The 11,817-nt window shown below is 46.4% G+C and overlaps 1 protein-coding gene across 1 annotated transcript; it reads right to left on the bottom strand.

Annotated features, from left to right (window-relative positions):
* Window positions 1-10,795: 10,795 nt before the first annotated feature.
* On the bottom strand, window positions 10,796-11,463 carry LOC123989126 (protein FAM170B-like). Its single transcript, XM_046289807.1, has 3 exons — window positions 11,436-11,463; window positions 11,072-11,350; window positions 10,796-10,956 (listed from the first exon to the last, which is right to left on the bottom strand). The coding sequence occupies exons 1-3, from the start codon at window positions 11,461-11,463 to the stop codon at window positions 10,796-10,798; spliced, it is 468 nt and encodes a 155-aa protein (XP_046145763.1).
* Window positions 11,464-11,817: the final 354 nt, after the last annotated feature.

The raw sequence follows: 11,817 nt of genomic DNA, 5'->3' as shown, positions 1-11,817 counted from the left end.
CGAGGGCGTTGTGGCTGCTCCCCGGAACGGTCAGCTCGCGGCCAAAGTTTAGGTAGGCTGGCGTCTGTTCGGTGGCTTCGTGTTGCGCGGTGTTGTACGCGAAGGCTAGTTCTGGTAACCACTCATCCCAATCGCGGTGGCCGGTGGTCGTGGCCTGTGCGATCATGGTTTTGATCACCCGGTTGGTGCGTTCCACCGGGTTGCACTGCGGTGTATAGGGTGGCGTCTTGCGGTGCTCTATCCCGTAGGCGGCTAGGTGGGACGTGAAGTCGCGGCTTTCGAACTGGCGCCCGTTATCCGTGATGACCATTCTCGGGCGGCCGAATCTCATCACGATTCTTTCCCGGAATGCCCTGGTGACGGCTGGTGCTGTGGCTTGGCGTAGCGGTTGAAGTTCCACCCATTTGGTGAACTTATCCTGCATAACCAGGAGCGTGGTGTGGCCTTTTCTGGATCGTGGTAGGGGCCCTACCAGGTCGGCGGTCACTACCTCCCACGGGCTGCTGGTCGGTGTTGAGTGCATGGCGCCGGCTGGGGCCTGTTGCAGCACCTTGTGTGCGAGGCAGCTCGGGCAGCCGCGTACGTGCCGGGCGGCGTCGCGAAACATCCCTGGCCAGTAGTAGCGACGGGCCAGTCGGGCGTTGGTCTTCCGGGTGCCCAGGTGGCCGGCGGTTGGTACGTCGTGGTTCTCGGTTAGGACGTGTTGCCGGCGGTTCTTTGGTACGCACTCCTTCCACTCCAGGTCGGGGTGGAGGCCTGTGGAGTCCGGTATGTGGCGGTAGAGCTGGTTGCCTTGCAGGCGGTATTCCGGGTGTTTCCCTGGGTCGGTTTCGACTGCCTGCCGGAGCCGATCGTACCATGGGTCCGGCCCGTTGACGGTGTCCGCCTCCTCTTCCGGCGGGTCCTCTGGTTGGCGGGATAGCGCGTCGGCCACTAGGTTGTTCTCCCCTTTTCGATAGCGTACCGTAAAGTCGTAGTGTTGGAGCTCCATGCTCCAACGGGCGAGGCGGCCGGACGGACTGTCTAGCGTTTGCAGCCAGCGGAGGGCTTGGTGGTCGGTTAGCACCGTGAAGTGGTACCCCTCCAGGTAGGGGCGCATTTTTCGGATCCCCCAGACGATAGCTAGACATTCTCGCTCGGTGGTGGAGTAGTTTTTTCTCCGCTCGGTTGAGGGATCGACTGGCGTAAGCGACCACGTGTTCCTCGCCGTCATAGTCCTGGGTTAGGACGGCGCCGAGCCCCTCGCTACTGGCGTCCGTTTGTAGCGTGAATTCCCGGTCGAAGTCCGGGCACGCGAGTACCGGTGCGGTGGCCAGGCGGTGCCGCAATTCGAGGAATGCGGCGTCTTCCTCGGCGTCCCATCTCCAGCGGACCCGCTTTTGTAGCAGCTGGTTCAACGGTGCGGCGAGGTCGGCGAAGCGAGGAATGAACCGGCGGTACCACGAGGCGGTTCCCAGGAAGCGGCGCAACTCCTTGGCGTTTCTCGGTGCTGGGATGCCCTTGATAGCCTGGACTTTGTCGGGGTCGGTCCTGACCCCTTGGCTGGTGACTACATGGCCGAGGTATTTTAGCTCGGTGCGTCCGAAGCAGCACTTCTCGGGGTTGAGTCGGAGGTTGGCAGCGCGGAGCCGTCTGAAGACCTCGCGGAGGTTGGCGAGGTGTTCTTGGAACGTGCGTCCCAGCACGATGATGTCGTCCAAGTAGGCGAAGCACCAGGGGGCCAGTTTGGGCCCGACTACTTCGTCCAGCAGTCGCTGGAAGGTGCTCGGTGCGGAATGGAGCCCGAATGGCATGACTCGGAACTGGAAGAGTCCCCTCCCGGGGACGGTGAAGGCGGTGATGGGCCGGCTGGCGGTGTCCAGCGGTACCTGCCAATAGCCGTTGGCCAGGTCGAGGGTGGTGATGAAGCGGGCCTCCCGTAGTTTGTCTAACGTGTCCTGGACCTGCGGCAGCGGGTATGCGTCTTTCACGGTCCGCTGGTTGACTTGGCGGTAGTCGACGCAAAACCGGTAGGCTCCGTTCTTTTTGCGGACAAGCACGACTGGCGAGCTCCACGGGCTGTGGGAGGGCTCGATGATGCCGTCGGCTAGCATTTTGTCCACCTCCTGGTCTATGATCGCCTGCATGGCCGGGTTTCGCGGCGTGTACCGCTGTTTGGCGGGTTCGGCTCCCTCCTTCAGGCGCAGGCGGTGGCTGGCCCAGGTGGTGGTGGGCCGCAAGCGTTGGAATTTTGGCAGTTCCTCGTCCAGGAGCCGTTGCAGGGCCTGTTGTTGAGCCGGGGTGTAGCCGGTCGGCCCGGTCGGTTCGACGGCCTCAGCGGTATCTGGGCAGTCCCACTGGCATGGGCCGATCCGGATGCTGGTGCTCATACGGCCCAGCACGTCCATCCCTAGCAGGATGGTTTGGCTGAGGGTGGACAGTACCCCGTAGCGGTGCCGGACTGGTTGGCCGTTGATGATGGCCTGTACTTCGATTTCGCCATCTGTAACGGTCTCGGTTCCGTCGGCGACCCGTAGTGTTTGCCGGTGTGGTCGCCAAGTATCGCCGTTCCTGCGGCACAGCTCGGCCAGGTCGCTTCTGATGTATGAGCGGGTAGCTCCGGTGTCAACGAGGGCGCGGTATCGCCGCTCGTGGACCAGGAACTCGAGGTGGATGCGACCATCGTCGCTTACTTCTCGGCGGCTGGCGTCTGGTCTGGTTCTGGCCGGGCGGCGCCTGATGGCCCGGCCCAGCGTTGGTTTCCCGCCGGGTGACAGCGGCAGTCGGTCGTGCGGGTGCCGGCTGTCCCGCAGTAACTGCAGAACAATCGGCCCGGGCGGCGGCATTCGGTCCTGAGGTGGCCACGCTGGCCGCATCTCCAGCAGCAGGTCTCTCGGTCGTAGCTGCCGCTTGCCTCGGCCGCGTGGTGTCGGGGAGCCCGGCTGGGCTTCTCGGCTGGTGGTGGCGACTGTTTCTGTCGCCTTTGGATCTCCTCGAAGTCAGTGATGAGTCGGAACAGGTCCGACCGGGTGCGGACGTCCCCTCGGTGAATGTAGAGGTGGTACTCCGGGAGGAGGTGCCGGTGCAGTCGGTTTAGCTGGTCTGCCTCCGTCAGACCGCCGTGGCGGCGCATGAGGGGTTCGAGCGCCGTGATGTAGTCTCGGGCTGGCTCCCCTGGTCGTTGTTCCCGGCGGATGATCTTCTCCATCAGGTCCTCTGGCTCCTGGCCGGGCAGGTATTATTCGTAGAACTCCTTCTCGAACTGGCGCCAATCTGACCAGGCGCGGCGTCTATTGAGGTACCACGTGTACGCGGACCCTCGTAGTAGAGCGGGCAGGCCCCGGAGCAGGTGGTCCGAGGAGAGGGCCAGTCCCCCTCGTAGGCCTTCCAATCGGTCCAGGAAGTCCTCGGCATCTCGGCCGTCGAAAGAGACGCCGCTCTTTCGAAGGCTGTCCCAGACCTGGAGGTCGGGCGGCGGGCTGGGTGATCTGGCGGCCGCTGAGGCGGCGCCGTCGGTGCTGGCCGGTTCCTTGGCTGGCATTGTCCGGTGGTGTGCGGCGACTCGGATCCGGAGGTCGTCTATGGTCCCGCTGGAGTCCAAGCCCCAGTCGTCGGCGAGCTTGATGAGTTCTGGTTTGCGGAGGGCGTATATCCAACTGACTTTGTTCATTCGTTCTTTCGCGAGCAGAGTCCCTGTTCGGGCGCCAATGTAACGGGTAACCGCCGGGGGGTTGCCGGCTCAGCCGGTAAGTCCGGGGTTCGGGTGAACGAATGAAATGAAGTCAGTGGTATAGGGGGTAAAAGAATAAATATATTTTCTTAATCCTAGTTACAAGAATACTTAATGCTACGGCCCTGGGTTCCTATCAATCTAACGAACTTAACGGCTACGGTCGCGAGATGGTTACGACGCGGTACTTAGATCTACGGTAACTTACATCTACGGTCGCGAGACGGTTACGGCGCGGCACGGTCGCGGTCGCGAGACGGGATGTTGGCCGTCGGTTTGCTGCGTTTCGGAGCGGCGGAGGTAGCGGGAGTGTTTAGGGGGGTCGGGTGTCCGATGCCTTTATGGGCGGACGGCCGTAAGAACAACCCGTCCTATACCCAGGCAGTTAGGGGGACCGTGCTCCGGTGGACGCCGTAGAGACGTAATACGTCCGAGCCGGCGGTCAGGAAGCCGCCGAGAGCGAGCTCTCGGCTGTGGCCAGGGATACAGCGGACTGTATCGGAGGACGGCCGTGAAGACAACCCGTCCTGCCGAACGCTGCTGGAGGATTCACAAGGAGCCAAAAATCGTAGTTGATCGCCTCTTTATCGCTTGCCTGACGGTTCGCTTCCGAGTGTCGATCTGATTTCTGCCGTGTCGCGGCCCGGTATATCAATACTCGCGAGGCCGTTTGCCGCGGTTTCGCGGCCTCGGGCTCCTCACAACCTGATAGCCCTACCATAAAGGGTGGGCACAAAAGATAGGGTCACAGCCCAGAAGGGGCGACCCGGAGGCGCCCAGAAGGGGCATCCGCGGCCTGATACACTACCCACTAAAAACCTCTCCCCTGACGTAGGCCGCCGGAACCGTTTCATCCTTTGCGGATATCCAACATGAACCAACGACAGCCGCAACGGCGCTTCAGCTCCCTAGCTTTCATATGCGCTTTCGTCTACCCTCAATCCGTCATGCGCTAATCAGCAATAAGGGATTGAGGATCCACGCCGTTACACCTCCGATCAAGCGGTAGGATATTTCAACCAGCACGACATATGCACAGGATTTTTCTTCGGCCACGATCAGGAACCGGAGGACTTTCCCACTCAACGAGTGATCGCGCCATGTCTTCACCAGCCTGCAAAGCGAGGTCAGGGCTTCTTCTTCGGCCGCGACCAGGAACCGGAGCACCCTGCTCAACGGGTGATCGCGCCCCATCTTCACCTGCCTGCCATTAGCGAGGACAGGGGCTTCCTCTTCGGCTACGATCAGGAACCGGGACACCCTGTCACCCGGGTGATCGTGCCATGTCTTCACCCACCTGCAAAGCGAGGACGGGGCTTCTTCTTCGGCCACGATCAGGAACCGGAGCTCCTGCTCAACGGGTGATCGCGCCATGTCTTCACCAGCCTGCAAAGCGAGGCCAGGGCTTCTTCTTCGGCCACGACCAGGAACTGGAGCTCCTGCTCAACGGGTGGTAGCGCCATGTGTTCACCTGCTTCAGCAGGGCTTGCTCTTCAACACAGCCAGGTACCGGGGCGAGTCCTTTTCCCGGTCGACTGTGCCACGTCTTCGTAGGCTGCAATCCTCGATGACTTGTCCCATACATACTCCACACACAAACGCTCACGACAAGCATAGCACAGCGAGTGCCCCAGAATGCAACAATAATAAGTGAATGAAGTGAATGAATGAATCAGCGAATCAATAAGCCCATGAATAGAACCGATAAACGAACAATAAATAATGATAAAATGATAAACATAATTAAACGTGATTAAACGTAACTAGATCACAAAATTCAACAAAAAATCAGCGTATAATATGCATCTAATGCAACAGAACAGTTAATGAAACAGTTAAAATAAAAGGACGAAACAATAATAAACATGCGAACATGTGAACTAAACATAAGAAGCATGGTAAGCGAGCAAGCAGACGAGCATATGTGGACTCGACATAAGCAGAGCAAAGCAATTAACCAACAAAACCTCAAAACCTCAAACGTCAACATCCAGCCAAGCAACCAAGCAGCAGGAAATAATAGTAAAGAGTATTTAATATTTAACCCTAGCACACAATTTGAACACACTGTTCAAAATAAAATTCAAACAAACTATAAAATTGAAATGAAAATGAACCAAGGATGTAAAAGGTAAAGTAAAGACGCCAGACAATAGCAGATAGCAATGCCAGAAGAAGTAAAACACAGAATGCCAATAATTATTGTCAAAAGTAAAAGGTAAAGTATAAAGTATAACCATAGACAGCGGATTCTAATGCGAAGTGGGTACACGCATCACCATAAAATGAAGAAATAAGATCACCACAACAGAAAGGTACGCGGTATAGCATAATAAATAAATGCATGTGCAACGGGGAATTCCTCATAATCATCTATGAAAACTATCAAAATGACTGAAAGAAGAATTACAGATAATAAGAAGTGAACTGGGAGCTTATATGAAGTGCTCAAGCCAGCGAAGCTGAGAATCCCTCCTGCGTGGCCCAGATAGCCAAGATAACCAAGATAATGTAAATGAAACGAGCAACATAAAAATTGAGCAGGTCAATCAATGGCGCTAACGCCAAATATTGTATACAATACATAATATATTCCTATCACATCAATTAATGGGAAAAGTACCATATCTTCAAAGAAGGGAAGATCAGCTGGGAATACAAGCAGAAAGAAGAAATAGATGGTGAGCATAATGTAACACTGATAATTGAAATTATTGTTTGAAATCATTGAAATTGCTTAAATTTGCTTGCAGAAACATTTCACGCAACCACGACCTCAAATTCGATTAATAAGCAAAGATGGTGGAGAAACAATCAAATCATCAGATGAAGGCAGTGAACAGTAAATAAATTATTAATTATTGTTAGCAAATCATCAATAAAGATAAGTAGCAATATATATCTCATAACATGAATGATGATGAATATAATGAACATAATAGGAAGAGGTAGAACTATTAACATCATAAAATACTATGATATTAAATATTAAACCGTAAATCATAATATTAATCCATTTGCAGAAAACCCTACGCCAGCCAATAGAAGTGGAGGCAAAACGTAACGATTAATAGGAGAGGAAAATACCCACCTGATATAATATGAGGAGCAACATGAGACGTAAATCAGCATAAAACCTAAAGCAAATCAAATCAATTCAAATAGTTATAAATTGCGTAGATTGTTACTGAATTATCAGACCGCTCCGATAAGTATGATATTAACGTTAATACTGATATAGATACAAGTAAATCAATGTAGTACAACGTGTGATGAACACAGCTAATCAAATAATAAACACCACATACCACCGTATTATTACTGACCCATAATATAGAAATAAAAGAAAACTAATCCCTAATATGAAGAAAATAGATCAAAATTATTATGAACATATGTATATATATATAATATGTAACAAAAACACGCCAAATGCAATCAATTTAATAAAGTATACTAATGTACATAGTTAATTAAACTCCTTATATTATAGTCAATTTAAATGATACAATTCCATTCAACCCCTTTTAATCCTGATTAATAAAGAAGACATATGAGTACTAAAACCAAACCAGACATTATTATAAGAACGTCAAATGAGATCCACGGTCCAGGAGATCAAGAATTTCAAAGAATTTAAGGAATCATGACGCATATATGTATGTATAGAAAACAATAAAGACATTATACCATGCCAGAAAGACTACTGCAGCGTATGCTTCCCTGAGCATCCACCATATTAACCAATACTGAATTAACACTTCCAAATCAAAATCAGAATCGAATTGCAGTTAAGATAGGATAAATCAATGTACAAAGATTGCATAAAGTACCGTAAATATCCAAAATTTACAGATCCACCAACCGTCACAGCTGCATTAGAATTGCGTTAGCCATAATATGCAAAACATTATCCTGAAGGGGTACGAAGAGCTACAAAATGAGCAGTGAACGATATTATAGAAACGTGAAACATAAATACACAATTGGAGAAAGAAGTCCCTGAAACATGTCAGATGACCAAGAATAAGAATAAGAATAGTGAGCCGCGAACAATAAACCAATAAACCAAAGTTAACGCCATTCATATCTAAGAGTGCTAAAGATATATAATATATCTTATAGCTTACAATTAATTGACAATGCCTAGGAACCCAAACAACCTCCGAAAGCTTAGAAACAATGTATGATACTACAAGAGAAACTAAGAAACTAAGAACTAAGAAATCAAAATCAAACCCATCCTTAAAATATATAAAAGGATTATAAACGCAATATATGCGCACAATATAAACTCATTAAACCATCCAATCCAGACAAACTCTACTAAATTCCATAATAAATATAAGACCCATTAAAGTAAGACAGATAGATATAATCACAGCAGGTACGGTGAAATAAAAACAAACACATAATAATAATCAGAAATCAAGTCATTTAATTTAATTTAATTTAATATGTCATATGTCGCCACTAACCACCCTGTTCATTTATTCACTCAATTATAATGATTAAGCAGATTGTATGAATAGCTGTGGAATACAGATGTAAATGAAACAGAAATTATTTTATACTTTTTAGTGCATTTCGAAGTCGGATTTTCTTTTTGTTAAAAATTATTTTATTTCACACTTTTTAGTGGAACGAGCAGTATTTGAAGGATAGCGTATTAGCAACCAATTGGTAAAGAAATTGACGAAATTTACTTGCAGGGACAATTTTTAAAAATCGCGGTCGGTATATTCCTTGTAGGGTAACCCTAAAGAATAGGCTTTTTATTATAATAACAGTAGTTATTAACAATAAGAAGTTACATAAATTTTGGGAAATGGAATCATCGTGGAATGATCTACGAAATGTGAAAACTTTCATCACAATCGGTGCATTCCTTGAACCAAAATGTATTTTGCAATAATGAATATCGTTCGGAATAAAAAAATGCGAAATGTTTTTATAACGGGACCAATGCGGAGTTGTACTGTACAAGATGCAAAAAGTTTCATTCCGATTGGTCCATCCGTCTCGGAGTAATCATCGAACGTACATTTAGAAAAAAAAGTCGTTAGGAATAAAAAAATGCAAAATATTTTTTTTACCGGACCAATGGGGAATTGTACTGTACAAGACGCAAAAGGTTTCATTCCGATTGGTCCATCCGTCTCAGAATAATCGGTGAACAAAGCCAGAAAAAAAAAAAATATATACTGATCGAATTGAGCATCCTCCTCCTTTTCGAAGTCGGCTAAAAAATAACTAAATTATCTGAATTAACTGAGTAGCTGAATATAATCCAAAATCCAAAATAAACTAAAATAATAATATAATATAATAGCATAATTAAATAATATATTCAATATATTCAATACATGAATTGATCATAAAATAAATATAATCGTAAACGGAAACGTAAATTGAACGCAAATTGAATGTAATATGCATGAACAAGCATGAACATGATCGTAACATAACATAACAAAATAAAATAATAATATAATGTAATATAATATAATATAAACAAAACAGAGCAAATAGCACCACTTGAAACACATCCACTGCAATGGAACACAATGCATCACGGTAGAGCGCGCACCTTCACCACAATCACCTCCGCACGAATAAATACAAAATTTAAATTAGAAAATTCAATTAATTCAGTTTAATTGATCACGGATGACCGATGACCATGACCATGTCAACTAAGATAGGAAACCGGGCGAAGTAATATTTTTCAACAAAAAGAAAACCGACTTCGAAATGCACTAAAAAGTGTAAAATAATTTCTATTTCATTTATACCAGTATTCCACAGCTATTAATAAAATCTACTTAATCATTAAATACGATACTAAATACATTTCACCCTTTTCGGAGGCGGCGCAAAATTAAAAAAAAAACAAAATATACGAACCTGCTAATAACGATTTCACAGCGGTATGGCAAAGTTGGTAGTTCATCAGTCGTAAGAAATACAAATTGAAACGTTATACACACGGCAGAAAACATTTGTAATTGTAACGATTGTATCAGAAGTTGCTATCACTTCTGATGTACATGTCTACTGCAATTCACGACAGACCACACTTAACTCGCTCACTGGGTCTAGGGAGATTTTTAATAACGTGTGTGATTACCCTCTACAGCTTGCTTCTTACTTTGCGATCATATAAATGCCGGACAGAAATATATGACGTACGATAGGTGATAACCGATGATGAGATGGTACAGATACACGATACAATGAAATTACTATTATTTTTTTTCAAAGAAACAATTACATGATCGTAAAGTAACAAGCAAGGTGTACGATGAGTTGCATTGAACTTGTCGCAGTGAAGTTGGCTACAAATTCACTAACGCATTCACGCAGCGTTGGTGAGCCGATTTGTAGGCAACTTCACTGCGAGAAGTTGAATGCAACGCAGTGTACATACAGGAGAAACACACAAGTTATTACAAATGTCCCTACACCTAGTAACCTGCGCGAGTTCAGTATGGTCTACACTCAAATGCAGTATAGTTAATCTGCAATGGGTATGTTGATTCCCCTTCAATATTGTTTACTTTCAATTATCAAACGGGTCATGTGTCACAGGTTGCCGACGCATAAAGTATGATCTTCCTAATAGAAGAAAAGTTTTTAATTTTGCGCCGCCTCCGAAAAGGGTGAAATGTATTTAGTATCGTATTTAATGATTAAGTAGATTTTATTAATAGCTGTGGAATACTGGTATAAATGAAATAGAAATTATTTTACACTTTTTAGTGCATTTCGAAGTCGGTTTTTTTTTTTGTTGAAAAATATTTTATTTCACAGTTTTGAGTGGTACGTTTAGTATTTGTAGGATGTCGTAAGGAAAAAATAAAGGAAAACAATCTGAATAATATTTGTTGTATTGTTTGTATTTAAAATATGTGAACATAAAGAGAAATAGAAAAATAAAAACTTAAAATTAAAAATACTAACAGAAATGAAAAAAAAATGAAAAATAAAAAAAATAGTATGATAAATGAAAAGAAACAAAAGTACAAATATAAATAAAAAATGAAAATGAAAAATAATATTATAAATGAAACTAGTCTAAAAAACTTAAAAGAGAGTAAAATAATATTTGTTGGGGGCGCCCCTACCGCCGCCCATACCGCCACCCCTACCGCCGCCCATACCGCCACCTCTACCGCCACCCCTCCCGCCCCGCGGCCATCTTCCGCGGTAGGCACGACGCTTCTTCCCTGCAGCTGTTCCTCTTTCTGTAACGTCAAATGTTAAATATTAATATCGTTCACCCATTTAACAATTAATTTTGTTTATTACTTCAGACGGAAATGTGTTAATTATTTTTTCTATTATATCTGTGAAACTCACTTCGCTGCGGCTTGACATCCGCCTCACTTCCTTCTTCTTGTAGCTTGGTCGGCTGCTGCGACGTCTGTTGCAGCGGCGTCTGTTGCAGCGGCGTCTGTTGCAGCGGCGTCTGTTGCAGCGGCGGTTCTTGCTGCTGCGGCGGTGTTTGCCGCTGAAGCATTTGCTGTTGCTGCAGCTGTTGCTGCAGCAACGCAACCTCCCTGTCCCGTTCCTGCTGCGTATTCGCCAAGTGTTGCAGCTGTTGCTGCATCTGCAGCAACGCGTTCATAATTTCGTTTTCTGAAAGAAAAAGGAGGAATGTAACATGCATGTTTTCGAATCATGCAGTATATAACTTTTTCATTGAAGTTTGAATTAAACTTACGTTCATTTGTTTCAACGATGTCCTTCATATTTCTGTGAGAAAAAAAAGAAGTTTCATAAATAAAAAGAAAATAATCCGTTCGCATTTGTGGATGAAGTTCGGAAAAGTAATCACCCCCTTTTCTTTAAAATTGAGTAATCGTACGTCTTTCATAGGCTGATTACGAATATTGTAGACAATGCTATCGAACTGTGTTTACGAGCTGTTAACGGTTACATGTAAGTTTTGAATATATGATATTGAATGAATGTGATAGTGAAATTTGGCGACAACTTTATTTGCATTCCGCAAAATAGAAAAATCCGAATATCCTGAAGTAATTGAATAAACGGATGTACGTTTATCTTGTCGCGTCGCCGCTACAAGAATTTGGAAGTAACAA

This window comes from Osmia bicornis, unplaced genomic scaffold, assembly GCF_907164935.1.
Source record: "Osmia bicornis bicornis unplaced genomic scaffold, iOsmBic2.1, whole genome shotgun sequence".
NCBI lineage: Eukaryota > Metazoa > Arthropoda > Insecta > Hymenoptera > Megachilidae > Osmia > Osmia bicornis.
The sequence above is the reverse complement of the archived record's forward strand: the minus strand, read 5'-3'. Positions and strand labels throughout refer to the sequence as shown.